This window comes from Falco punctatus, assembly GCF_963210335.1.
Source record: "Falco punctatus genome assembly, chromosome: 13".
NCBI classification, from domain to species: Eukaryota; Metazoa; Chordata; class Aves; order Falconiformes; family Falconidae; genus Falco; species Falco punctatus.
The window spans coordinates 26,340,379-26,367,154 of record NC_137593.1 but is presented as its reverse complement, the minus strand read 5'-3'; the positions used below and the strand labels follow the sequence as shown (position 1 = coordinate 26,367,154).

The following is a 26,776-nucleotide window of genomic DNA, read 5'->3' as shown; positions in this document are numbered from 1 at the left end:
AGGAGCAGGCTATGTCTGTATTTTCATGTGCTTTCCTTGGTTTCTGTGCTGTTCTCCCAAGAGTGCGAAAAGCAAAGGAACCCTTTCATGCTACTGCACATGAAATGCAGAAGTGCAAGGGACCTCTGTCAGTCCTGAAAAGGCACTGCAGCTCCTTCTGGCAGGACGGAACAAGACAAAAACATCTCCATTTGAGTATCTTCCTGTCCTTAATGAATCATTCTTGCTGTGCATTAAACTGATTTCCTATAATGGTAATGTGTGTTGCAGAGAGAAAGCAGAAAGGATAACAGGATTTCAAAAGGGATCTCTTCCCTGAAGCTCAAGCGATCATCCAAGTTGACGGGGAAGGTAAGAGGTGGAAATAAATTGCTTCCCCTAAGTCTTCTTGCCTGGAACCTTTTATCTTTACCTTCTGACAGATGTTATGTGACAGCAGCCTCCCAGCTGGGAACTTGTTCCCCTGCCAAGCCAGCACAGCCCTGCGTATGGGGTACCTGGTGCACTGTTCTTTTGAAATGATCTCCGTGTACAATGCTGTCATTCACGCTCTGGCAGATTACTTCCATCCGTTCCTGCTGCAGAGTGATGCCTGAACACAGGGAAGAAGTTATTACTGAGAATTGTTGGTGTTACAGAACAGTTTGCCCAAAGCCCTGAGAAGGCTGAGAACCACCGTGTCCTTAGGGCTGTACAGGACAGTATAAGAAAGTTCTCCTGGCCAGGAATCCTGCTGGAACACAGCATTTATGAGTTAGCTTGAGAGAGGGAGGAGGGGAAATATGGCCTGTTCCTAACTGCTCCTGCACTGAGCCAGAAAGATTGAGCAGGAATGTCTCTCACTTCTGGGGGAGCTGCCTGGCAAGAGGGGAGGTTTCTAGAGCACTCTGGGGTTCTGCTTGGTTTCTTTCAGGTGACAGACCAACTGAAAAATGGAGAAGAGGCTTTCCAAGAGGACAGCTCGATCTCTGAGAGACCGATGTCCAACCTAGAAAAAGTGCACTTCATTATTGGCAACGCAATCCTGCGTCCTGCCATCAGGTAGGAAATTTGTACCTCCTTTCTAGGACCAGGCACCCATTAGAACAAGGACATTCAGCATCCCCTTTCCACAGTTCCAGACATTTTCCAGATTCTGGCAATGTCTCACACTTCTCTCTGGAGATTCCTGTCTGAAAGCCCAAGGCAGTCACACAGAACTGAGACTGCAGGCCACACACCTCTTCGGAGGGTGGTTCCCCTTTATCAGAGGGGACCGAGAATGACTCCCCTACTGCCTTTTGTGGTATCCTCATGCTGTAGTTTGTCAGCTGCCTCCAAGTATGGCTTTCTGAGCACCCCACACACACGCAGTGGGGCAGAGCTCAGCGCTGTAACCCAGCAGCACCTGGCGGTGGAACGCAGCCCTGGTATGGGGGAGAAGAAACACTCAGAAGAGTAAGAAATACGGAACTGGTGTACACTAGGTGTGTAAGAGGTGTTCCTAACCTGTTTCCCAATTAGCCTCTTGTTGAGCCCTCAAGCAATGTCCCCAGATCAAATGGTTGAAGGCCTGGCTCACTAAAAGAAGAAATCCTGCTCACAAGCAGCATGAGGCTGGACCTTAGGCCAAACATGGTGTGAAAAGCAGACAGAAGCTGGTTTGTTCTGACCTGACCCTGAGGATTCTCTCCTCCTTTTTAGCCCATTTTAACTTATGCAACACTATTCTGTAACAGCCCATAGGCACAGGCCTTGACCACAGCCACGGGCTGCATTCCTCTCTGCATAGTTGGTTTGTTTCAGTCAGGATGCTCCCTGAAGCACATCTTCAGCTGGCAAAAATCTTACGTCAAGCTATCGTAATAGCCACAGGCTAAGCGTCTACTCCCTTGGTCTGTGTTTCATCATATGTCCTATCTGGGAACAAAAAACTCATCCACCTTGTGTCCTCCCACATCAGACTTGCCAAATGCGTGTTCCAAGTCCAGAATATTTAAGACAATCTTAAAATAGCAGTTCTGTTTGTATGCAGATTTTTGCATCTGTTCCCCATATGTCCTTGCTGCAGGCAACTTGCATTTTCAGCAGCTCAGTCTGAAGCACCTTTGCCTCCATTCCTGTGCAAAGACTCACTCCAAGTTTACTGAAAGTATAAAATTAATCCTGTGCAAAGACTCACTCCAAGTTTACTGAAAGTATAAAATTAATCAGGGTGTCCCCCTATCCTTATCCCAAAGCCCACATATGAGCAGACAGACAAGAGCCATGAGATACAAGCCACATACTGTAGAGAGCTTAAAGCAAGTTTCACGTGTGGGGGGCAGCAGTGCCATTTCACACTGGATGATCTGGCAGTTATTGTCCCTGCACAGTTCCCCTGCTTGTCACAGGAGGTAATCCAGCGTGGGAATTGCACTTGAACTGCTTGAGTAACAGGGGGTGGTAAAGGGCGCTAAATATACCTTGAGCCTTTTCCTGCCAAAAATAATCATGCTGCAATCATGCCAAGCTTGCAGTGGAAACTTAGCCAAAGACAGTGAATCATTATCTGTTGCTTTCCCATGTTTTATTACAGAGATGAGATTTATTGCCAGATTTGCAAACAACTCACTGAGAACAGCAACAGGAGCAGCTATGCTCGAGGCTGGATCCTTCTGTCACTTTGCCTTGGTTGCTTTCCTCCTTCAGACACATTTGTGAAGGTACGCTACTAACCTTTCCTACAGCAGCTTAAATGCCTCAGCTGATCTGGTTTCTTGTGCGTGTTCATGTTTTAATATAGAGAACCACATAAACTGTTTGGCTGCCATAGCAGGTGGTGCTGTGATTTTAGCAGAAACTATCTCATCTCATATGCTTACCTGGGAATTTAAAAATAAAGTAGATCAAATAACTCAGGGGGGCAGTATAAAATCACCCCACCCTCACCCCCATATTTTACCAGTTCTTAGCTTACATCTCCAAGCCCTACAAAATCCAATAGAGATCTGGGCTTTTTCATTATTAATCATTCATTAATTTCCATATTTAAAGGGATGATAAATCCACTTCATGACAGGAAAGAAACCCCAACAGCCTGTGGTTCCAATTTGACATCAGTCTTCCTCCTAGGTCTTAGCGACAAACAGAATCCATAGATAAGCCTGACTCTTCAGCCTGGCTTTATTTATGCCCTAGCTCAAACGATTAACTTAATCATAAATGCTGCTAAATGGACACTACTCGGAACAAACCAGACACAAGCCATAGACATATTTTGACATCAATCTTCATCCAAAGACTGTGAACCACGCAGAATTCATGAAAGACATGATCATACTCTATCTCTAGGAATATTCTTAATCATTAAAATAACCAGGTGACTGGCTCATGCTTGCTCTAAATACGAGTATGTCAGTACAAGGCCATGCTTACACCATGTCATTGAAGATATCAGAGCCGTACAAACTCCAAAAGCTCAGTTCATGCACTCCTCCTCTTCTGGATGTCCAATCTTAATCCTTAATCATGGACTTCAACTATTGATATTGCTAGAGAACTTAGTAAAACTAAAAGTAACCATCATCACCAGTCCTAACCTGCAATTAGCCCTCTTCCCAGCACTTTTGTTCATACAGAATGTCAAAAGAGTTCAGGCTCTTCAGTTGGAATCACTAACACTTGCCCTAACCTAATTGTAAGAATGAAGTCTCCACTGTCTAATATTTATCGTGTAGTTAAACATAGTGAATAGACTGACACAAGTCTTCTTCTTGCAGAATGAATGAAAACTTGGTGTCTCAAACCTCCTTTTTCAAAACACTAATGCCAACCCTAACCTTTAATACTTTCTAGTGAACTGTAAGCTAACTGGTCACTCTAATCCAGTAGATCAACTGCAGGAGGTTTCTAATGTTTTATGAGGATTACTGTTTCCTAATTCTTTCTTATGCTCTGTGCATATAGTACCTGTTGAATTTCATCCACCATGGGCCCACAGGCTATGCACCATATTGTGCTGAACGTCTGAGACGTACCTATGTCAACGGGGCACGGACTGAACCTCCGAGCTGGCTGGAACTTCAGGTAGCAACTCCCTTTTTGCTTGATTGTATCAATCTGTGTCATTTTATACTGGATTGCATTTACTAACCTGTGCTAACAGATCTTCCCAACTCCAATCATGCAAATCAATTGCACAAGGGGATTGAAGACCAGGTGCCTTGGTCTGGGCAGCTTCTCAGATGCACCTCTTCTGGCTACCATTAACCTAAATCCAGTGGAGGATTTAAGTTAAAGCTCTTACTATAATTTGTGGAAAGAACTGTGCAGGGCTTATGCTTTTAAAATGGAGGGAGGAAGTGTGTATGATAGAGTTATATTGCCCCCCCACCCCACCCCCGGTTCCTTCAAATATCACCCTAGCAGTTAGAAGGCACACGCATACCCACTTCAAGTGAAAACTTCAGTTCAATTCCTTCCTAAATTTGTGCGACCCTATTGCCTATCACACATCTCCCTGGGTGAAGTACTTGCTGCACGCCATCCCTCTACTGATGCATGTCAGGCTGCACCCAAAAGTCATCAGGCCAAATAAGGCTTATAAAAAAAGTTCGTCAGTCCACACTGTTATGTGATAATCAGCTCCCCTGAGCTGTGGGGAGGAGAGAACTTGAGTCCAGTGCTGCTCCTGGGGTGTAATTTATATTTAAGACTCACCATGCTTTGAAGAAACTGTGTGGGTGTCAGAGATTCACTTAAAGATTGTTGACTAGGGTGTACAGTGTGTGGAGATCTTAAACCTAAATGTCTTCATTCTTCACAGAAAAGTAAGGTTTTCCCAGAATTCATGTCTCTCATTTAACTCTGACTTACAGGCAACGAAGCAGAAGAAACCCATTATGTTTAACGTCACCCTGATGAATGGCCAAAGCATCACTGTCCCTGCAGACTCTGCTTCCATTGCCAAAGAGATCTGTCAGTTCATAGCAGATAAAACCAAACTGAAGGACATGTTTGGTTTTTCGCTCTACATTGCTGTGTTTGATAAGGTAAAGTGTAGAAAAATAGAAGGAAAGCTCCCTTCTCTTTCTGTGCAGTTGCTGCTGCCTACCCAGCCTCACTGAGGACTCCCTCTGGCTTCTGGAAGCACCCCTGTACCAGTTCTATGCTCAAACCAAACCAGCTCTGAATCCTACCTGAATCTCAGCACCTGATAATCCCATTCTGCCTTTCATTGCACTGCTGCACATCACTCTCTTGGTCTGTGTTACAGTGCTGCTGATGCAGCCCCTATCCTGCAGCACCGGAAGCCCAGGTCCTCGCCAGGGCTGCTGCTGTTAGCTCGCACGCTGGCATTTTAGCCTCTCCTTCCCTTTGCTTTTTTTTTTTTTACAGTTATGCTGTAAAACAGACATACACAGCCAGATGACGTCTTGAAGCTCAGGCTCGGCCATCAATAGCAGAGAAATTAATTCAGGGATGGAATTTCTGTTTAGATTACAGCAACACTTGCACATGTGCTTAAGGGCCTATACAGAGGACAAGGGAAGTCCAAGGAGACAAATAGAAGACTGTGAGCCAGAACTGCTTTGTCTTAACTTCCAACTCATTTTCCCAATACCATCCCTGTGCATAAAAATACACACACTTATCAAAGTACAACTTGCACATCCATCTGCTTACGTCTTCAGAGTGTCTCTTACTGTCAGGAGACCAGGAGCTTTGGGTTTGTTGTCCTTCACTCAGACCTAAAGCAAGCATGCCAGTACACGCAGTGTCCCTTTGTTCTAGGTCTGGTCACTGGGTGGGGGACGAGATCACGTCCTGGATGCCATCTCGCAGTGTGAACAGCTAGCGAAGGAGCGGGGCACCCATGAACGCAATGCACCCTGGCGGCTCTATTTCCGGAAGGAAATCTTCACTCCCTGGCACAACTCCAAGGAGGATCCTATCAGCACTGATCTCATTTACCACCAAATCATTCGCGGCATCCGTTTTGGAGAGTACCGTTGTGAGAAGGTGGGTCTCCTTATTCATCCTCTTGAAGAGGATGAAAACTATATTAATGTCTCCCACATTAAAAAGCAGGAAGGTGAAAGAAGTTTCTAGTGGCTGTGAGCAACCCTTCCCTTCTTAATGAACAATTCCTGTCCAGGTGATTGTACCAGCTGTCACACTGGCAGCTGTAATTAATACATTTGGTTTTCTGCAACTTTCAGTTCATGTGGCAGTTGGAGGCGTGTCCAAAGGCATAGTTTGGGTCCTTTTAAAATATCTTTGCTAATAATCTGTTTGATGCTATGATTGTGTGATGTTCATCTCCCCTTATGCTGGATGACTGTCAAGAGTTATCCAGACAGAAATGGAGAAAAGCCGGTTCCTAAGCAGGCTTCAAGGCTGAATGAGGCTATCTGGACTTCGTGACATCTTTCTAGGCCTCTTTTAATGGATTCATTGTTGCAGGAGGAGGATTTGGTGGAGATAGGTGCAAAATATTGTTACATCCAGTTTGGAGATTCCATCCACAATGAACTTGTGCAGAAGGTGCTCCATGACTGTATCCCAGTGAAACAGCTGAAGTCCAAGCCCCTGGAAAAGTGGGTGAGCCTTATAACCTATGCACATGCTAAGGTAAGAGGTTTGGCTGGCACTGCTGGGTAACCACTCGCGCACCAGCTTCTGCTTCTTTCACCATTTCCATTTATGAATAGTCTGTTGGGGGAAAGAAGGAAAAACATCTCAGTTTGTGTATCCCAAACAGTTAATTAGGGCTGGGGGAGAGGAGAAACTTTCCACTCACTCTTCCATATAGGGCTCAGCAGGGGGGCAGAATGAAAAAAGTGTATTTCAGTCTCTGGATAGAGTATCTTTTACAGCTCTCTATCTTCCATCTGACAATCGAGTCAGGATGGGTGTGGGATGGAATATTGGTTTTGATCTGGAAGTGGGTTATGTGAATTATTTCCATGGCACCCAAAGTGCATTAGACTCTGAACAGATCAGTGAGTGGGGATTTGAGGGAAATTTGGAATCCACATGCCTGTGGGTGGCCTCAGCTGCATGTGGCTTGAGCCCCTGGAGGCTGCTCCTGATGTGACTTTCTCTGGGTACCCCTGACACCAATGACAGCAGAGGGCTGTTGGGGACCTCTGGGATGAGGCCCGCTCTTTATTGTCTGCAGATCGTGCAAATCAGATTTTACTGAGAAAACCTTGGGTATCTTTTTATACTGCAGGCCCCATACACACAGGACCGTCTGTCTCGTCAGACTGTAAAGGAACAACTTGTAGATTTTGCTCGCTTTCAGTGGCCTTTGCTTTTTTCTCGATTCTTTGAAGTCACTAAATTTTCAGGTAATACCTTGAGCCTGGGAGTAGAAGACAGATATAATATCAGTAGAGGAGGACAATGTATAGCATTGATAAGGAGCTTTTTTCTACATTTTCAGGTCCCAGCTTGCCCAAGAACCACTTCATTGTTGCCATAAATTGGAAAGGTATCTACTTCTTGGATGAGTCGGAAAAGAGGCTCCTTGAGCTGACTTTCCCAGAGATAACTGGCATCCACACCAACAGGTGAGTGCCCCAGAAAGACAAGATCTGAGGAAGGCATCTCTGCCTACACTCAGAAAGGGTCTTCCACCTAGGAGGGAGGTGTAGTTTCTCTGCCATCCCCCTGGATCTGAGCCTGGAAAGGTGGTTTAGCCTAGGTCTGGGAAAAAGGGACAAGTTCTGAGCAGCCTGTAAAGGAAATACTGAATTGGCTGGATCTTCCCAGCTGGTGGAAGGGAAAGATGACCCTGCTCAGCCAGAAAGGTGTAAGGAAGCACAGACATGCATCAAGACAGGAATGGCCCAAATAACTAACGCAGTTCAGCCATCCTCTGTTGTTCGTGCCGGGAGTTGTATACTTCCTGAGCACAATGGACCTGAACAAGATAACTGAGGGACAGAGGGTAACCATTGGCTTGCTGAGGACACACATCCCTGCATCAGATCACTCAAAGACCAGAGTCTTACATGCACAAAATTACCTCTGTGAAGGGCCATCAGAGATTTAATTAGTTGCCTGGTTACTCCAAAAGAAGGGTGCTCTTTTGTCTGTAATGAAGCACTTTTGTACAAAACATGGTGGAGTCCAGAATGAATTTGAACCACTTCAGTCTTTCACACCTACTAACTCATGAGAAGGCAAATTAAGAACTACCAATACTTACTGCAAGGGAGTTGTCTGCAAGGAGGTGTAGGTTCCTTGGCTGGGACTGCAGATGGGTCTGTAAGTGTTTCAGATGCTCTGGTAACAAACCGTTCAATAATACGTAGGGCAGTGAAGTCTTTTGGACAGAGTTGCACTCTCATCACACTTCATGCCGAGGAGTATGTCCTGACATCTGTAAACAGCGTTGTCATTGCTGAACTGGTGGTCATGTTCCTGGAAGGACTGAAGAAGAGATCACGATTCGCTGTGGCAATGCAGGAGAAAAAATCCCAAGGTAAGCCTTAAAACTTTTCTACAGAGTAGGGAAGGATTCTTGAAAGAGCCCACAGCACTTGTTTGAAAGAGCTCAAAGGAAAGAGGGAGAACTTCAGCAGGAGTCCCTTTGCTCCAGAAGGGATGCACAGCGATCAGCACAGCGATGCTGGGCAATAAGGCAATGGGATTCAATACCTTTGCATAAAAATCACTTTTCCTTACTCCTTCTACTTCTTCACATACTTTACTTAGATAGAACAGCATCAAACAGCTCCAGGCTCCCTGGAAATACTTTCTAGAAAAATTTCATGGAGGTGGTAAACTGGAATTTTCTGTGGAACATAGTTGGCTGGAAGAGATAAGGGGGGATTAAAATGTAAACACTAACTTTACCTACTCACAAATATTGAGTTTCTTTCCATGCTTTACTGCCAGTTCTAGACACAAAGTCAGCATGTATTTGAATCAAATGGAGCTTTACCATTGCCCTTGATATACCAAAATCAGGCTGTCAGAGGAGATTTAAGTGATTTGTCTGAAGCGTTACTGGATAATTAGCCGTATTTACACAAATCACAAATCACTTTCTATTGCTAATTGAATTCAGGCCTTCAGAATACAATTCCCTTGTCTTTCGTGCTACAATCCTTTTGTGTTTTCTTGGACTGCCAAGCCTGAACAGTACTCCCTTATTCTGTTTTCCAGAAGACCCTGCCATCCTGTCCTTCAAGAAGGGAGACATGCTAATCTTCACTGAAGACAAAAGGCTGGAGGCAAACTCTGGCTGGATCTGTGCCCAGAATGAAAGGACAGGCAAAACAGGGAACGTATTTTTGGAAGAGATCTACATCATTCCTTCTCTCACAAAACCCTCTAGTCAAGTGCTGGTAAGAAAAGCTGTGTACTCTCTTTGAAGCGACTGGAAGATAAATAGTAATAATGATGCTAAATATGATTAAACTGGTAACTGCAAGTTAGTCGTTCCTCCGAAGTCAGACAAGTTCTGTAACTCCCATTGAAGCAAAGCATTTCATTCTGTTCTGTCTGAAAACAAAACTAAAACCAGCTCAGACTCTAAGGTGAAGATCACAGTTGCACAAAAGCAATGACTTTGCAAAAACCAGTCTTTTTACCATTAGTGATTTCAGTGCCTGGAATTGGTAGCAATTAATGAAAACGGGTGTGCAGTTGAATTTTCCTGCATTCACACTGGGCTTGATTGGTGATCATACGTTATGTCTCAAGGGAAGCTCTAAGTGCAGCAGGTTTACTCTAAAAGAATATGCTCTTTGAGAGAGTCGACGTTTCCCATAGATCACTCTGCTAACAATTTTGTCTTCAGTTTTGGAGATTCGGGATATTGGATACTGTGCTAACAAGTACAAAGCTGAAAAAGTGGGGGGAAAACACACTGGGGATAAGCAGATGCATTTTTAGCCAGTGTTGTGTTTTGGATAATCACATACATTTTGATGGCCTCTACTGTTGGGTCTATGGAATTTGCTTCCTTGAGCTGACTATTTCCAAGTCTTTCTTGAGTCTCTGAAGATGCTGCTTAGGGGACATAAGGCCTCCTGCAGCACAGACTGCTCAGGTTCAGTACGCACCATGTGCACGCATACGCTGAGTAACACCTGACAATCTGTGCAGAGGCCTGTGTCCATGTGACATCTCCACATGGCTGTATCATTCTAGAGTTTGCTGATGATGTCTCCAGACCAGAGGAGGACAGCTTCACAGAACTCCTACATGGATGAACCTGATGAAGAGGATCTGAGAGTGAAGCCTTACACCCTGGAGGAATTCTCCTATGAATACTTCAGGTGAAACTCTCTGTGTAGTTTTTGCCCTAGGAAAGTTCTTGTTCATCTTCAGTGATCCTTAAAGCCTAGGATGTAATGGCATCTCCCATTTCTAATTGGGTTTCTTCTTTTTGTTTCCTGTGATTAAGTGTGACTTGGGTTGTGCAGAGATTCTGGCACATGGCCATCTTTCATCTGCAGAAATGCGAAGGGAAGGGTAGAAGAACCACAGTTGGACTTCTTTTTTTCCAGCAGGGCCTGTTCTTGCTTCTAACCCCTTCTTCTTCAGCACTTACCAGCTAGTGAGGAGGCACAACATCTCAGGCCTTGGAGAGCAAGGGAAAAATTAGTCTTCTAAAATTTCTCTTCTTTTTGAAAGCCTTCTCCCTTCTGAATCTACAAGATTTTTTGTAGATTTGCCTGTTCTTGTTGACTTGCATTACGAAAGGAGATATGAGATCAAAGAACATGCCCAGAGATAAGTCTTTGTAGTAATGACTTCCTATGATCATAGCAATACTGATCCAGGAATTTTGTATTGCCTGCACTTATCTTCATTCAGGGCTCCAGAGAAGGAATCCATCAGCAAAGCTGTTCTCCAGAAATCCCGTGGGCGCAGCCAACTGTGGGCACACTCTAAGGAGCCCTTGAAACAGCCCTTGCTGAAGAGAGCGTGCACAGACCCTGATCTTCGAGATTTGGCCTGTCAGGCCTTCACTGATATCCTTTCACTCTTCCCTTTGGGACCTGAGGACACTCAGGGGAAGGAAGAACTACCACTAAACTCACCTCCGTTAAGATAACACGGCACCTACATTACAGGGGATACATTTACATCCAGGTGGGGGCTTTCAACTCTGTTTCCCTTGTCTTTGGAGGAAAGGTTCCTACTCCCTCCAATGCTCCACAACTCCTGATGGCTCACTTAAGTAGGAACGTGGCTTTAGGAATGACTGAGATTTACTGTATGTGCCCAGAGCAAGCAGCTAATACAGTACAAATCCCAGCCAAGCAGTGACCGCTGCACGGGGAAAGGGGGTAGCAGACAGGCAGGGCATATTGTGCCAGACCCTCCTCCCAGTATTTGGTACTTAGGCATCAACAGAGTCACTAACATGTTAGAATCTAAGTGAGACTTCCCATTTATCTTCCAAAACCGGCCTGCTTTTGTCCTTAACAGCACATTCACCCATCATGAAATTCATGGGAGACTATCCCTCAAAACAGACCCACTCCTCTGTGGAAGTCACTGACCAGATATTTGTAGCAGCTATCCAGGAGGAGGTCCTGCGGGATGAGATTTACTGTCAGATTATGAAGCAACTGACTGAGAACAGAAACAGGTACTCACTGGGTGCAAACACCCTGCTTCTGCAGAGCCCAGGGCTCATGTGAAGGTGCTGAGCAGCAACCCTTGCTGCACTCGCGATGGCGCAGGAGCAGCGGGGAAGCATGGCCGGATGTCGGAGTGACACCTACCCTTCCCCCTTTTCCCAGGCAGTGCTGTGGGGGTCGCCTTTGTGGGGCACTCGGGCCCACTGCCCGGCAGCAAGAGGCCACAGAGCAGGACCCTTACCCTTGAGCTGCTGCGCTGCTCCCACCAGCGCTCAGCATCCCGCTCTGCAGAGCACGGCGTGAGGCCGGCGAGGTGTGACTGCAGCCCTTTCTCCCGAGGCATCTGTAGAGAAAATACAGCACTGCCCGGAGTTCTTGCACACTTTCAGTGGCCGCTCTGCCAGCCCTCAGCTGGTTTGCAGTTTCCCAGTGACTGTATTTCCCTCCTGTCAGCACATAGTTCATGTAAGACTTTTTACCACCAGTGAATGCTTTTGAGTAATTCCATTAATTATACCTTTTTTAAAATATATATATGTATACTTTTAGCAAGTAAAAAAACACTTGCAAAAAAAAATACATAAAACAATCCCCCTTGCAGAACAGATTGGTTACACAGGCCCCTGCCCATGCCCAAGTCTCTGAAACAGGCTGGTGGTGTCTTCCTCACTCATAAAATGAGAATTTGACCTATTTCCAGGCGAACTGAATTGCAAAAAGAAGCTTAAAATAATACTAATTATTAACAAAATGGTCTGTCCTTTTCTAGCTGCATTGTGTCACTGCAAAGCTTACAGCAGGAGCTTCTAGTTTCTTCTTTCTAGTTATTTTCTTACTGTTCCAAAAATATTAAATTTAGTGGAATTTTTACCATGTGTGTAACTATGAAGTGGTAAATTTCCTTGCATGCAGTAAATCTTACAGGCTATTTAACGCATAGTCTGTAACCATGGTGCCAGTGCCATGCCTGAGGTACTCTACCAATGTGGCCACTGTTCTGAGAGGGATCACTGATGTGGAAAAAACAATGCTTGAAAGGTGGCTATTTCCATACATTTTCATTAGAACAGCCAAAGCAGCAAATCTTTCACCCTTCCCAGGCTACTGCGCTGTGGACCGTGTCTTGTTCTCACACAGACACACCACCGCTGTTCTACAGAGTATAAATGGGATTAAAATAGCGTGTCTTCATCTGCAAAATTAGAAAAGTAAACGAGCGCAAAGGCAGGGCCTCTTTATCAGTAGTGTCTGGTGCCCGTTCAGAGGCAGACCTGCTCACTTTCCCAACCAGACCCACTTCACACCGTGTAGCATTTCAGAGCGAACCCTGGGACATGGCTGAAGCGTGTCCTGTTCCTGGCTTTGAAGCTGGAATGACCAACCACCTCCTGGCAGCAGAGCCTTTCTTACTGGTGAGGGTGAGATGCCAGAAGAGCTTCAGCTGGCAGATTTCACAGGTCCAGAGGCTGAAAGAACTGACTTTCTGCCCGAAAATGGCATAAACTTGATCTGGAGCATTTAAGAGCTGTAAGTACCCCATTACACAGTGCCACCTACACGCTCATTTTTCCGAGCAGGAGCACACTTAAGGAAAAGGCAGCCGCGTGCAAGTGTTTGGGCCTTGAGCAAAGCTGGCTGGCACGGGGGGCAGGGGAATACAAACAGCTGATGAAGCACAGTCCAAATACACTTGAGATTGAGCAGCAAATTGACAGTGGCTTTCCAAGAGGATGGCACCAGGGTTACTGCTGCCAAGATGACTGTTAAACTAGAAGCTTATCTTTATTTCTGAATGATATTTGCAACTGTCATGAATATTTACCAGCCAGGATTTAGCATCGTCTTCGCATATGGGCTGGGGTTGGTGCACAGAAAAGGGCTGCCAGATCCTGCGGGAAGGCTCTGTTGGGTTTGCAGCGCTCTGCTGGATGGCACCACATGCCATGATGGGAGCGTGGTTCTCTTCCTTGTAGCTGGTGTGTGGTCAAGCAAAGAATTCTACGTGGCTGTAGCAGAACAGTCTGCTTCGTGTTCACAGGTACAGCGTGACCAAGGGCTGGCAGCTCCTTTGGCTCTGCACTGGCCTGTTCCCACCCAGCAAGTCACTGCTGAAACACGCCCAGAAGTTCGTGGAGACACGTCAGAAGGAAACACTGGCCCTGGAGTGCAGTCGGAGGATTCAGACAGTGATGAGGTAAATGATGCGGCATACAGCCAGCTCAAAGCGTTCAAAAATCACAAATCAGGTGCCCAAAAGTGCACAGGCTAAAATATTGGGACTCCTCCTTTCTTTTCTCTCTTTACATTGCTTTTTTTAGTGATCATTATTTTTAATTCTCTTACGGACTTTGAACCACTAGGAGAAGTCTGTCACAGCTCTACTTTGTTCTTTCACAGAGCTAGCAACATTTTTAAAAGTTCAGCATCACACATAATGGCTTGACTCCCAGGGCTGGGTGTTTCAAACATCCTGCAGGGCATGCAGTTGAAATGAAATCCTGCAATGTCATTGATGAGGTCCTGACCTTGGTTGCCTTTGGTGAGGCAGCACGTCCTTGCCCTCCTTACACGTGCTTGAGGGTCAGTCCTGAGTTCGCTGAATCTCAGCAGCACAGAGCTGCATGCGTGCAGCTAAAAAGACTAGGTTGCACTCTTGGTGGGGTGGCACTGCTGAAGTCACTGACATCTGCAGAGTGCCAAGGTGGCTCTGTTGGTTTTTCTAATGGTGAAGTAAAGCAGATCCATGCTGGGAAGAGAGGATCAACACAATTCCTGTTCTTTGAAGAAACCCAAACGAGCAAAGCCCTGACACACAGCTGCTCACAGCAAGGCCCTTCTCAGTCCGCTAGGCATTACCCCAGTCCTGGTGAGGGTTGAAGCAACAAGGCCTCCAAACCACAGTGCTTCCTGAGCTTCTGAGTGACTTGTTGGTGTAATGAGCGTGACACAACTAGAGAGAGTGGAAGGGCTACCAGGATTTCAAGGAAGGATCAACTGAACTGTACAGGAAAGGTCTCCCTAGATTCCTCCAGGCACTGAAATTACCCAGCCTGACGCTCTGAGAACACAGTGCTCTAGCATCAAGGTTAACCCCCACATTCTCCCTTCTGATGCTGCTAGAGTTGCCACCTGCCTGCCACAAAGAAGCTGCCCAGTGATTTCTCCCTCCAGCTCCTCCATCCCCCCCCTTTCCCTGAGACTGGGCCCTGTGTGTGCCTGTGAGCCCTGTGGCCAGGCTCGAGGGGAATGCTAACGCAGTGGCTGTCCCCCTTGCAGCGCATGGGTTTTGGCACTGCTGGGGAAATGTCACTGCACATTGAACTCGCCTTTGAAGTGCCTGAAAAATGCAGGGCAAGGAATGCTATTCATTGTTCCTTTCTATGGAGAAGACTGAAAATTTCCTGCCTCCCTATATCATGTGCTATTGATGCTCTAAGCCCTGCTGAGCTGTATAGAGCTGCTTTATGGAGCGGGGAAACAGGGAGGGAGAAGCAGAATGGGCTGTTTGGGAGGAGAATTCTATGTGCTAAACTGCCCCTGATCTGGAGCCTGGGGGATGGGAAGAGGAACAAAGACAAATGTTGTTTTCAAGAGCATTTCTTTTCCTAAGGTTAGACCTGCACCTGCTCTTAATAGACTAGACTAGACTAGGCGTGTTTCAGTTGGAAGGGACATACAATGATCATCTAGTCCAGCTTCTCCCTGTAAGTAACCTGCTGTCTTTGGAGAGGGGCAAGCAGGCAGCTCAAAGGACTGACTTACAATACGTGCGGTGGAAGCCGGCTGAGCCCCTGAGTACACCTTTTCCTCCATAAACAGCTTTACAGCTTCACCCCCAGACTCCTGGCCAGGGAACCAGCCAGCACCCTGATGGGTATTAAGCAGATCATTCCTTGGCAATTAATTCCTAGCTGAGGCTGCAAGGGGAGATGGCCTTGTGCCTCCAGCCCAGCTATTGCACTTCCTTGGTCCCCTGTGGCCTCCCTCTGCTGCAGGGCCAGGAATAGATGACTGGGCAGGGCAGGTCCCCCTCCCTATGTGCCTGCACAGTACCAAAGCACATGCTGTTCAACCTGGTTACAGTCAGGTTTTCCTTCTCCAAATGGAACTGCTACCTTATTTCATGGAAAAAAAAAATTAGTTTTCAAATCCACAGAAGTAAAACTGGATGCCAGACTAAGCTCTCTTCCTGAGAGATCAGCCCAGCGTGACAGAGGACTCTGGCTCATAAACTAGCGTACAAAATCTCCTAACCACCTGCTCTGTGCCACTGAGGGCAGGAAAACACAGGCCCAGGAGGGAAGGTGCTCGATTTGTCCTCACTTTAACTGTATCAAGGCTTTTGCATGACTCGGACTTTGGGCCGGTTCCTTTGCTCTAGATATTACTTCAAAGGACTGGGGCTGTGCAGCATAACGCCTCTGGCTCGGTGGTTACGCTCCTGCTCTTACATAAAATGTGATGCTTCTAGCAGCCCTCTGGACTTTTCCAGTACTTGCCTCCTGAACTGTAACTCATTTTGTGTCTGAATGCATCTCTTTTTGCTGGTACAAGAATTAAATAGAATGCATTTCTCCTCGTGGCCACTGACTTCACACACTTCAATAACAGCAAGGAAAAATGTTGCTGAAGTCACAGAAGAGGTAATGGTACTGGCTAGGAAGGTGCCTTATGCATGCAGCCTCCTTGCAGAATAGAACAGACTTTTAACATACACCCTAATAAGACCCTCAGTTTCTTGCTGTTAATACACTGCGTTTGCATTCGGGTGAAGGTCCACTAGAGCCCCCTATCCCCGTGTATCCCCCTCCCCCCGCACAGTACTAGCAGTTTGGATGGAGTCTGTTGTTCAGGTGGAATACTGTTGTTCAACTCCTCAAAGATTAAACATCCAGCACTGATCTCTCTTATGATGGTGGTGGCATTTTCCAGGAGTGGCTCCAGGAAGTGGGCACCTCATCCTGTGGAGGTTGAGGCCATCTTACAGAACAACACTAAGATCTCACACAAGATTTGTTTCCCCAATGATACAGAACAGGTGAGAACTTACTTGTTTTCCCAGCCTTGACCATTTTCCCAGCCATGATGTGTTCATGATAGGAGCACGTTTCAGGACGTTCAATGTTCTCATTTATTCCTCTTCTCTGTGTAACAAGAATCTTGTTATCTCATAGACATTTCGTGTGGGAACAAACACCAAAATCCGGACTCTGTGTCAGAACATCGCTTCCAAATTGCAGCTGAGCTCCTGGGAAGGTTTCAGCCTCTTTGTGAAGATTGCAGACAAGGTAACTCCTGAACTATGACAGGACAGCTGGTCTCCTCCCTTCTCTCTTCCTTATTTACCAGACCACCTAAACAACCATATATGAAGCCAAGCAATAGAGCAGGTCACTACTGCTTCTGTCTTACTGAGAGGATACAACCTAGATTTGAACTTCTAGCAGCTGACAATTATTTTGAGTCCCTTGAAGGGGCTGAGTGGAGATGCAGAGTTTTTATCAGTCTGCCAGTACGCATGTGGTACTTAAAGCAGGGAAGCAGCAGGCTCCCTTGCAGCTGCTGGGATAATAGCAAACTGTGTGTTGCATACTGCTGTTCTCTCACTGTAGACAGGGAAAGAAAATTCAGCCTGATACTTGGGTATGTTGGCACAGGCAGTATTTTATATCATCTGCTAATCCCCCTTTCCCCCCTTCATTGCTTGGCCTCTTCCAGGTGATCAGTCAGAATGAAGCAGACTACTTCTTCGACTCACTAAGACAGGTGACAGACTGGAACAGGAGGAACAAACCAGGGAAAGATGGTAAGGAGAATGCCAGCATGACAAAAAGCTGCATGAGCTGCTGTGTTAAACTGGGGAAGCAGCAAATTTATCCAGTAGGATTTACTCCGTCTTGGGAAGTGTAGGGTAGAGCCTTATAATATCATTTTTGTTTGTACACACATGGTTACTGCCTGCACCAGCAGTGACATCCAGTGACCTGATGCAGCCAAGCACTGGCTAACAAACATCAGAACATCTGGAGACACGTCCCACTCCCCTCCCCCCCCCTCCCCCCCAAGATTTTTTGACCTGTTGCATGGAAACACAGCTGGATGCACACCAGTTAGGTTGATCCTCTTTCCAGTCCAAGGCTCGTGCGTTGCCAGATCATGTTATCAGCCAACACATGTAAATAGGTTCTTTGCACTGTGTCACTCCCATCTTGGGTTGTTAGGAAATTGTTGTCTAGATCATTACCTGGTGATACCAAAGCACAAGTTGTGTTGCCAGGGGAACACTTGTTAGAATAAAACAACATAACACTGATGACAGCAAAACTTTGCACTTCACCCCAATGTACAACATACATTTTGAAATCTACATCAAACTCAAACTCCACACCAATTTCATATTCACTTATCCTGATCTTTGCTTATTTCAGGACAGCTGAGATACAACATCCTGAAGCACTATCTACATACCTAAGACTTTATAACTTCCCTCTTCTCCCCACAGCTGATGCAGCCACTAGGAGCTCTAAAAATCACGGTACAAAGATGTGGGTGCACTAAATCACTTTGTTTCTGTAAACACAGCTGTCAGGGGATGTACCTGCGTAACTGTAACAGAATCCAGGTGTGCGGCACATGGGCAGGCAGCTGTCATGAGCACCAATAACAAACCCTCATACTGCAGGCATTCTCAGCTTCTTCCCCCATCTCTGAAGAGCCTGCACCTTAGATCACTGCATGATCAGTGTCCAGGAACTGACAATGAATCACATTCTTGGTCATCTAAAATGGCTTTTTGTACTTCTTTGTTAAGTCATTTTGTTACTGTTAAAACCAGAACTACATTTCTGAAGACACTCAGAAGCCATTTAAAAACTGCAGAACTCTGCAGTGATAATGAGAATACCGACAAGATGTTGTTTCCTCAGGGGCTGCTATGTCTGTGGCTTATGAGGTGTACTTCATGAGAAAGCTGTGGCTGAATGTAACTCCTGGGAAGGACCTGAAAGCTGATTCAATTTTTCATTATCACCAGGTAACCAGCTCCCTAAAGCATAAATATAACGGCAGGCAATGTGATCCAAGAAATACTCCTGAGAAATTAAGCCTGCTAGAGTATTACCGTCTCCCTCACCATGGCCTGCATTATAGACCCTCCAGAGGAATGCCTCTGGAGGCCAGAGCTCAGCCTCAGGAGTAGATTTATTTCTCATAGTGTTCACACCTTTGCTATATTAACGGTTGGACTTGCTGATCTTAAAGGTCTTTCCCAACCTAAATGACTCTATGGTTCTATATTGCTTATGCTAGGAGCGCAGCTCCCTTGTCGAATAGTTCCCTGGAGGTGCTCACCTGGTTCCGTAATTGTAGGGAGAATCATAGAAAAGTTTGGGTTGGAAAGGACCTTTAAAGATCATCCAGAGAACCTCCAGGAGCCAAAAGTTCCTGGGATGTCCTTGGACTATGTTTGGCAAAACTTACGTGCTGACCTCAAAGATTTAGGATGCGTAAGGCAGTGTCTGCTTCAGCCCATTCTGTCTGGATTCAGAGCTGGTCTCTTGTAGGAGCTGCCCAAGTACCTCCGAGGCTACCACAAGTGTTCCAAGGATGAAGCGGTCCAGCTGGCAGGGCTGATTTATAAGGTGCGCTTCAACCATGACCGCACACAGCTGGCAACTATCCCCAAAATCCTGAAGGAGCTGGTGCCAGACAATCTGCTCCGAGCAATCTCACCAGAGGAGTGGAAGAAGGTAAGAACATCAGCTTTCATTAATTGTACTGCTTCCACAGAGCTTTACGAGAGACAGGCACCGAGCCACACAATGTTTTTGATCTGACGGTCTTTGAAAGCACTATGGAGGGATGCTAGTGGGTGTTGTGGGTTTGCCTCTTACAGTCCAGATTTTCCATCTTCTCTATCAAAGCTCTGAAAGATATCTGCAGGCCTTGACAACTGATTTGAGATGTGCCTCTTTCTCAGAGATACTAATCTATTTTTGCTGCCCAGAAGAAGTTAAGAGATAGGAAAGCCAGTGGTGGGACTGGGGATTTGAGGGTCCCGTAGAGAAACAGAAAACTGAGATGTGTCCTAAATATTTCATAGTTTGGCCAGCAAATCAGTCACCTTGCACCATGCGTGTGCCACTCACTGCAAAAGGCTCTTTTATCCACCAAAAGGCAAGGAAGTTTCAGCAGGTACTTGCCACTTAGTCCACTGAGGAAGACACAGGACACTGCTTCCAATACAGAGGGAAAATGCACCCTACTTGTTTCAGCAAAAAGCAATACGTGTCTGTGGGTGTCAGACACTGGCTGGCTGAATTTTCTTTCAATCCATGCTGCCCATCGGCCCTAAAAGCCATTCCCTTGGGCTCCTGGGCTTCCTTCACCCAGGTCATTAGCAAGGAACACTGACGAGGTTCTGGCTCCACCATGCCCCATGGCATGGTAGGCCGTTTTCATTTTCACAGTCTTGCATTTCTGTGGGCAAAAGACTGATCTCGGTGATGATCTGATGCTGTCCTTAGTGCTACTGCTGGACACTGGAAACCTGCCTGGCCCCAACTGAATGGGCTTTGTATCCTCTTTTCTAAACAGAGCATTACTGCAGCATATAGTAAACATGAAGGAAAAACTGTGGATGAGGCCAAGATTGCCTTCTTGAAAATGATATACCGGTGGCCAACATTTGGCTCAGCCTTCTTTGAGGTGAAGGTAGGTTTAAAGGACTGTATGAATAGCTTTGGTAGCAGGCTGGCACTGGGGGTATGGACTGACTATAATTCCGTATCTGTGTAAGTAAGAATACATTATAAAGCTGAATTCCCATCATCTACTGAGAAAAACTCTGTTCCTTGAAGTGGGGAGATGGGTTCTTTATCCATCCCAAACTATGGCTATGTTGTTATTCCAGTTGTAATACCTAATATTACAACTATGTAGTAGTTGTAGTAGGGGGCTTATAGTTACGTAGATACTTAATTGTCCTGTCATTGTTCTCCACAACAAAATGCTGCCAAATCTTGTATCTCTGGGGACTCTTCCTTCCAAACAGAACTGTACTAATCCTCTCATTCTGCAGTGGATACCCCCAGGAATCATTTCCTACTTGCTACCTTTAATTTCTCCTCCCGAGGCTCTTAAATGGTTCGCAACCAACCATGAAGCCTGTTATCAGACAGCCTAGGAAATAATGGACCTGATTCTGCTTTTATCTAGCAGCTGCTCAGGTCATCCATGTATGGCCAAAAGAGCCAGCCTTAATTACACAATACTGAAGACCTTTATGTTTTAGTGTTTATTTGGTAAAGTGAACAAACAGCAATGGATACTGTTAAAGGTCACTATGCACCTGATGTAGATAATTTCTTCATTTCCTGCTTATCTTGCTCTGTTACTCATTTATAGCAAACCTCGGAGCCAAATTTCCCAGAGATTGTGCTGATTGCAATTAACAAGCAAGGAGTCTCACTGATACATCAGAAGACAAAGGTAACAGTTGCTTCTCAAGAATCTATCTAAGGAAGGATTTAATTGACCATGCTAGTTTAGGGACAGCAACAGGACCATCTCCCTGAACGGTAGGGGAGGAGAGACCCCCTCTCTTCATTTTCTGTGTGAAACCAAAGAAAATGTTACTGCCCCAAATCACTTCTTTACAGTTTCTACACTGGGAAGGAAACAGTGTAGAGCATCTGAGAAAGAAGTGGTAATCACGATGGAGCTGGGCAAAGTGGTAAGATCAGACGGATGGACGGATGCACAGCGCACTAGGGAACCTCCTTCAGAAAAAAGCTTTGCAGGAGGCCCAAGCTGTCTAAAAGATCAGGTCGAATGACAGTGTTCACCAGCTCTCTAACCCAAACAGTCTGTCCTTACCACGTTCCCAGGCAAACGCATTTATGAATATCACTATTTGCTTTTAATAAGAAAACAAATATCCAGCGAGTTTTAGATTATGTAAATATAATGGCAGTGTGCTAAGGCAAAGATGAATACATAATGAAAGGAAGTCTCATTAGGGTGACAGACTCACCTGCTTGATGAAAATACAATATGTCACTAGTCTGGATGCAAGACCTACCTTGATCCACTGTGTGTGTAAGTGAAGTGGGAGAGAAAAAGAATGCTCTGGCTCTACAGGTTTTCTTACATAACAGCCCGTTTTCATTTCAGAAATGTTCTATAGTTCCCTTTGTTTCCCCACACAGGACATTTTAACAGTCTACCCCTTCAATAAAATCTCCAACTGGAGCAGTGGGAGCACATACTTTCACATGACAATAGGGAACCTAGTACGAGGAAGCCGGATCTTATGTGAGACTTCTCTGGTAAGAAGGGTTTTGTCAACTTACAAGAAAGTCCCAATTTTTCCTTTACATCCAGAATTGCTACTAAACAATGGTGCCAAACCAGATGTTAAAACCAGTGCAGATACAAAAAACATTCACTGCTCTGTCAATAAAACCGCAGTTTAGAACTGGCTCAGTGCTAGATCTGATGCAAAGACATAAGCCACAGAGACAAGGAAATATAGTACTTTCCAAATTCTTCCCATACATCAAAATTTTATCTATCCAAGACATTAAGGCTGCACTTAACCACAAAACTACAGAAGAGGCTTTTTGTCTTGCATGGTTGGATCCAGCTATGCAGCAATGCCATCCTTAGAAGATTTTAACCTTTCAGTGAGTGGTACCACCTTTTTAAGAATCCGTTTCAGATTGTCCACAGACTCAGACAAGTATCACTGTATTGATATTTAAAGGCAAATTTGTAAAGATAACATAAAAACATTTATGGGCTAACTTCTCCTACAGGAAAGCTTGGGTTCTGAAATACAAGGTGTCAATCTATACAACAAATGACAAGGAGACAGTTACAGCTATGCTCTGTAAAGTTTGGTAAATCTATGAAGGGAAGAGCAGAGGGAGGAACAGATAAATAATTATCAAAAGTGATAGCTGTTGGAAGAGGAGATGTCCACGCAGAGAAGAACCTAAGAAGACGACAGACCAGGGAGGAACTGATAGTTATTTTTGCTTTGGGAGCTCTCTGAGAGACTTAAGACTTCTTTCTTCTCTGACAGGGTTATAAAATGGATGACCTGTTAACATCCTATGTACGCCTGCTAATGAATGCTGTAAACAAGCAAAAGAACCTCCCAGCCTGAGAGTGGAAACAGAACCCACAACCTGCATCTGTGCCAAACTACCTGTCATTTCATCTTCCAGAGGAAATGCCATTTAAAAAAATACTAATCTGGATGATCAATCTTCTGATCACACACTGAATGAACTGTGTGGCTGAAATATTACAAGCGAAGCTCAAGTGAACATGTGCTTTCAAATATCCATAACACTTGTCTGTCTCAGATGTAGTATGAGAATTCCTTTCAGAGTTTGGATTTAGAGAAAGTTTAGCTGGATTTTAACGTAATACGGGGGCAGAGGAACCCTAATACCAGAGCCTATTCTGATACTCTGCATCTGCTCCATTCTTAAAGACACACACACACATTAACAGTTGTCTTCCTTTTGGAAAGAAAGTGTCCCCTTGTTGTATATGCTCTTACCAAATGCATAAACTCCTTGAGTCTTTGCAAACAATGGTAATGTTATTTTTTTCCTCCTATTGGAAACTCTAAGAGTGGAGAAATGCCCTTTAGTAGTAAGATAACTGGACACCCTGAAAGGAAAGATGCTGGGTTTCATCACTAGCTTAGGTGCTGCAAGTTACAGTAGACCATGACAGCCAGTGACTGTCACAATATAACTGTCATTCCTGTGTGCTGCTAACTTAGCAGGCTGTCCACTGGTTTACCATTGCCTTGGTTAAATTAAATAGTTTTCTTTCTTCCACACTTTATAATGCACTTGGAAATTAAAAACTGCTTTGTACTATGCCATTTCTAGTAAGCGTAAACTCTGAAACGAGTCTTGATTTTGAGTCCATTACTTTTAGTCAGCTGCTCCCATTTCAAGTTATAGATGTTCTATTCAGTGCAAATCAGAATCAAAGAACTCAGTCTAACAGACCTCTGTTCCAAAGAGGCTTTTCTGCTCTATAAAAATGTTCTCAGCTCGGAGTTATGCAGACATTCATTCATGAGACAAGAGTAATAGCTTTAATTTCTCCTGATCTTTTCTATTTCCTGTTTAGTAACCACTTTGAGTGGTAAAATTTGATTCAGCACTTGTTCATGTCTCAGACCTTCGTAAACATGCAACTTTGGTCCTATAGGAACCCGAGCGTACTTGGAGCGTGTAAAGCATATACGCACTGTAGTGGTAGTAAGCTTAGATGCTTACCCCGTCAGAGAACACGCGCTCCTTCCTCAATGACAAGCCCTCCCTTGCTCGCAGTGAAACACGGACACGTCTTAAAGCATTTACATCAAGTTCCTTGAGACACAACCTGGCAGTGCTGGAAAAGCAGCTCCGCTAGGTCTCTCAAATTTGCCAATGTACGCACAATGGTTCTCTTGTTCCCTCAGATGTGTGTGTGTGAAATTCAGACGCTCATGGGAGTTCTGTACATGGGTGGCAGGGAAGAGCCCTGCTGTCTCTGTGCATCTAAATGAGTGCCACACTTGTCAGGATAGTTGATCCTTTTGCGTGCAATTAGATATTCCTGCTGTTATGTCCATTGCTGGCAATGGAAATGTTTGAGACTAATGACTTTGATGTCTGATCTAACTGGCTGTAAGTAAGAAGAATTCAATACTTCACCTGTACAAAAAGAAATCCTGCAGCCAAACTGTATCGTTTCTGGTTTTTAAATAAACACTGCAGAAAATCAACCACAACGTCTTTTTTAACAAGAAAATGGAATATTCGCTCTGGATCTATGCAACCCAAACCTACCAAACATCCACTACAGCCTGTAAATGATCACAGCACCCCATCTACGTGTCATATACACAACACTATTCACATAGTACAGCCTCTAACAGGATGATATCCCTTTCTGCACATCATCAACCAACACATCACCACAGAAGCAGCACAGATCCAAAATGTGAATTCACCATGACAGCACCATCAGATTTGGGCAATTCCCAGAGTTCCTCAGAGTGCATTATATAAGTTCTCTGGCTCAGCGTTGCACATTTTTTACTGTACAATATACAACTTTTTTATATTTGGTTTTTGTGTGAAGATTTAAAATTTATTACAGTTACCTTTATTACAGGAGCATGAAAAGGTACGGTGTTACAACATTTCAATCCACAATCATATTTTGGTTAGACAGCACAAGCAATGTGTGATAAACGAGACATCCACGCGGTGCAGAATCCACACTGCTCATCAAGGCCTGAACCAAGGCCAGTAGCTGCTAATTCTTTTACTTAGTCCATACCATCCTCAGCACTTAATAGTGCTTTACAGACTAGTACAACCACACTTATTACATGTTCACCTGCAATCTATTCCTTCACCATCCAACCACTTTTCAAAAAAGTAGTCAGCCACATCATCTCATACAAAACACACCGCATCTAGAAACTCTCTGTACAGAAGGCCGAACAATATTTCCCTACATTGCATAGACTGCTGTAAAAATAAAGACCACGATGCAAACCCTAGAGAGCAGATTAGGTTGCTATAAAGAAAGTTTGTAAGTGATTTAACATACCCTTTGAATACAAACAAGCTTCATGTAATGTGGTTTCTAAAAGCAAAACCATTTTCAAGTGTACTCAGTGAATATTAGTGATTTTAATTCAGTATGTATAAATATGAATGTAAACTATAAATGTATATAATGAGGCAACAGCTTTCAGTAGATGTAGACTTCTAAGCCAAGTTCCACCTTGATACAAATCTATACTCCCCAGCGGTGTGACACCTAGGATGAATTTGGCCAGCATGTCTATTTGCAGCAGTGGAAAAAAGCATGCCGCTCGTTTCTGACTGAGACATTGACTTCATTTCAAAAAAACAACCAAACCCCACCTGCCAGCCGATCAACACACTAAGGAGAATTCCTAAGTCTGCATTATATTCTACTTAGTTTTTTAAAAGCGGGCTCAAAGTAGAGGAAGATGCATTTATTTAAACTATTTATAGTTATTTCTCCTACTCCTTCAATTCCACTGTCCCACAAAAGGACCACCACTAATCACTACCGTAACTGCACATTGCAGGCTGCTATGAGCAGGAGTATGAGAAAAGTAATTATAAAAAATTAATAATTTAAGAGATACTAAAAGAACATTACACTCCACTAATACAGAGGTCAGGGATTATGATGACAATTTCCCTCCATTAATTTTGGGAAAAGCTCTGAAGATACGGACATAATCCAAATCCTAGAAAATGGAACAGCTTACCAAAGAGAATGATATCAAATATCCTTTTAACACTGAAGCTTACTAGGTCTGCTGAATTTCTAACATGGGACAAAGCAAGAGCACACACTAAATCTCTGCTTGCAGTACAAAAGTAATTCCGTTCACCTCTACGTACATGCATTTTCCACTGCTGAATTTGGAGAGTGGCCACTGAAAGAACATCACCTATCGCCTGCTAGATACACAGTCTTTCCATATTTGCCAGCAGCTATGCGGCTGTGTGTTCCCTCACTGTCTTCCCACCAGGCTGAAGATACACAGCTGCTCAGATCTAGCATTAGACATGGCCCGAGACTGATTATAGGAACAGACCGGAATGCTTTATGCTGAGAAGAAACTGCATAACATACTGACCTGCACCTACACCGGTAGTTCTTGTGGCTTACACTGTGAAAAAAGATGCCAAAGAACAGGCTTACAGGACCGGTCTTCGCAGTGGCCACGTACTCCTGCACCAAAAGACATGTTGCTCTTTGTGCCCTTAACTAAAAGGCCATTTAAAGGCTGGTGGGAGAAGAGTGACTAGCCACATGTTCTCCTAAAGCAGTGACAAAAGCAGCTACTATTACTGTAATCTACAGTGCACATTGGTCAGAAAAGGATGGGAGAGAATACTGTTAAAGTGAGGCCTCTCCCCTCATCAGCATTACAGTGGGTGCAGTATACCCCAGCTGAAAGTTTATGGGAACTCACGGAAACAAAAAGCAAAGCAGCTGAAGGAAATGGAATTAGCAAAGCCAGTATACCTAAGAGATGGCCTTGCACGTGGGAGACCTGCACACAGTTAACCGGGACTTCCCACCGCTGCTGTGATACCGCCGGTAGCTTTTCATGGGTAGTAGCTACAGCA

The 26,776-nt window shown here is 44.8% G+C and overlaps 1 protein-coding gene and 1 long non-coding RNA gene across 7 annotated transcripts in view; one reads left to right on the top strand and one right to left on the bottom strand.

The window, feature by feature from the left end:
* Positions 1–25,049, top strand: part of MYO7B (myosin VIIB) — a 58,679-nt gene extending 33,630 nt beyond the window's left edge. For 5 of the 6 annotated variants that reach the window (XM_080409697.1, XM_080409694.1, XM_080409695.1 and 2 more), the window contains 23 exons: positions 271–351; positions 914–1,041; positions 2,558–2,684; positions 3,928–4,047; positions 4,839–5,012; positions 5,755–5,982; positions 6,427–6,594; positions 7,199–7,316; positions 7,412–7,538; positions 8,286–8,455; positions 9,142–9,323; positions 10,132–10,259; positions 10,801–10,958; positions 11,428–11,581; positions 13,612–13,767; positions 16,506–16,611; positions 16,748–16,861; positions 17,292–17,379; positions 18,500–18,606; positions 19,136–19,321; positions 20,169–20,285; positions 20,979–21,062; positions 21,782–25,049. In XM_080409697.1, the coding sequence (XP_080265823.1) occupies positions 271–351; positions 914–1,041; positions 2,558–2,684; positions 3,928–4,047; positions 4,839–5,012; positions 5,755–5,982; positions 6,427–6,594; positions 7,199–7,316; positions 7,412–7,538; positions 8,286–8,455; positions 9,142–9,323; positions 10,132–10,259; positions 10,801–10,958; positions 11,428–11,581; positions 13,612–13,767; positions 16,506–16,611; positions 16,748–16,861; positions 17,292–17,379; positions 18,500–18,606; positions 19,136–19,321; positions 20,169–20,285; positions 20,979–21,062; positions 21,782–22,048 (3,288 nt within the window). In that variant the 3' untranslated portion in view covers positions 22,049–25,049. The remainder of the gene's footprint in view (positions 1–270; positions 352–913; positions 1,042–2,557; positions 2,685–3,927; positions 4,048–4,838; positions 5,013–5,754; positions 5,983–6,426; positions 6,595–7,198; positions 7,317–7,411; positions 7,539–8,285; positions 8,456–9,141; positions 9,324–10,131; positions 10,260–10,800; positions 10,959–11,427; positions 11,582–13,611; positions 13,768–16,505; positions 16,612–16,747; positions 16,862–17,291; positions 17,380–18,499; positions 18,607–19,135; positions 19,322–20,168; positions 20,286–20,978; positions 21,063–21,781) is intronic. The other variant, XM_080409696.1, reaches the window with a different exon arrangement.
* Positions 8,308–18,493, bottom strand: LOC308072678. The gene is made up of 3 exons (XR_013931739.1): positions 17,681–18,493; positions 16,624–16,927; positions 8,308–8,403 (listed from the first exon to the last, which is right to left on the bottom strand). It is a non-coding gene; the product is annotated as an uncharacterized lncRNA (long non-coding RNA).
* Positions 25,050–26,776: the final 1,727 nt, after the last annotated feature.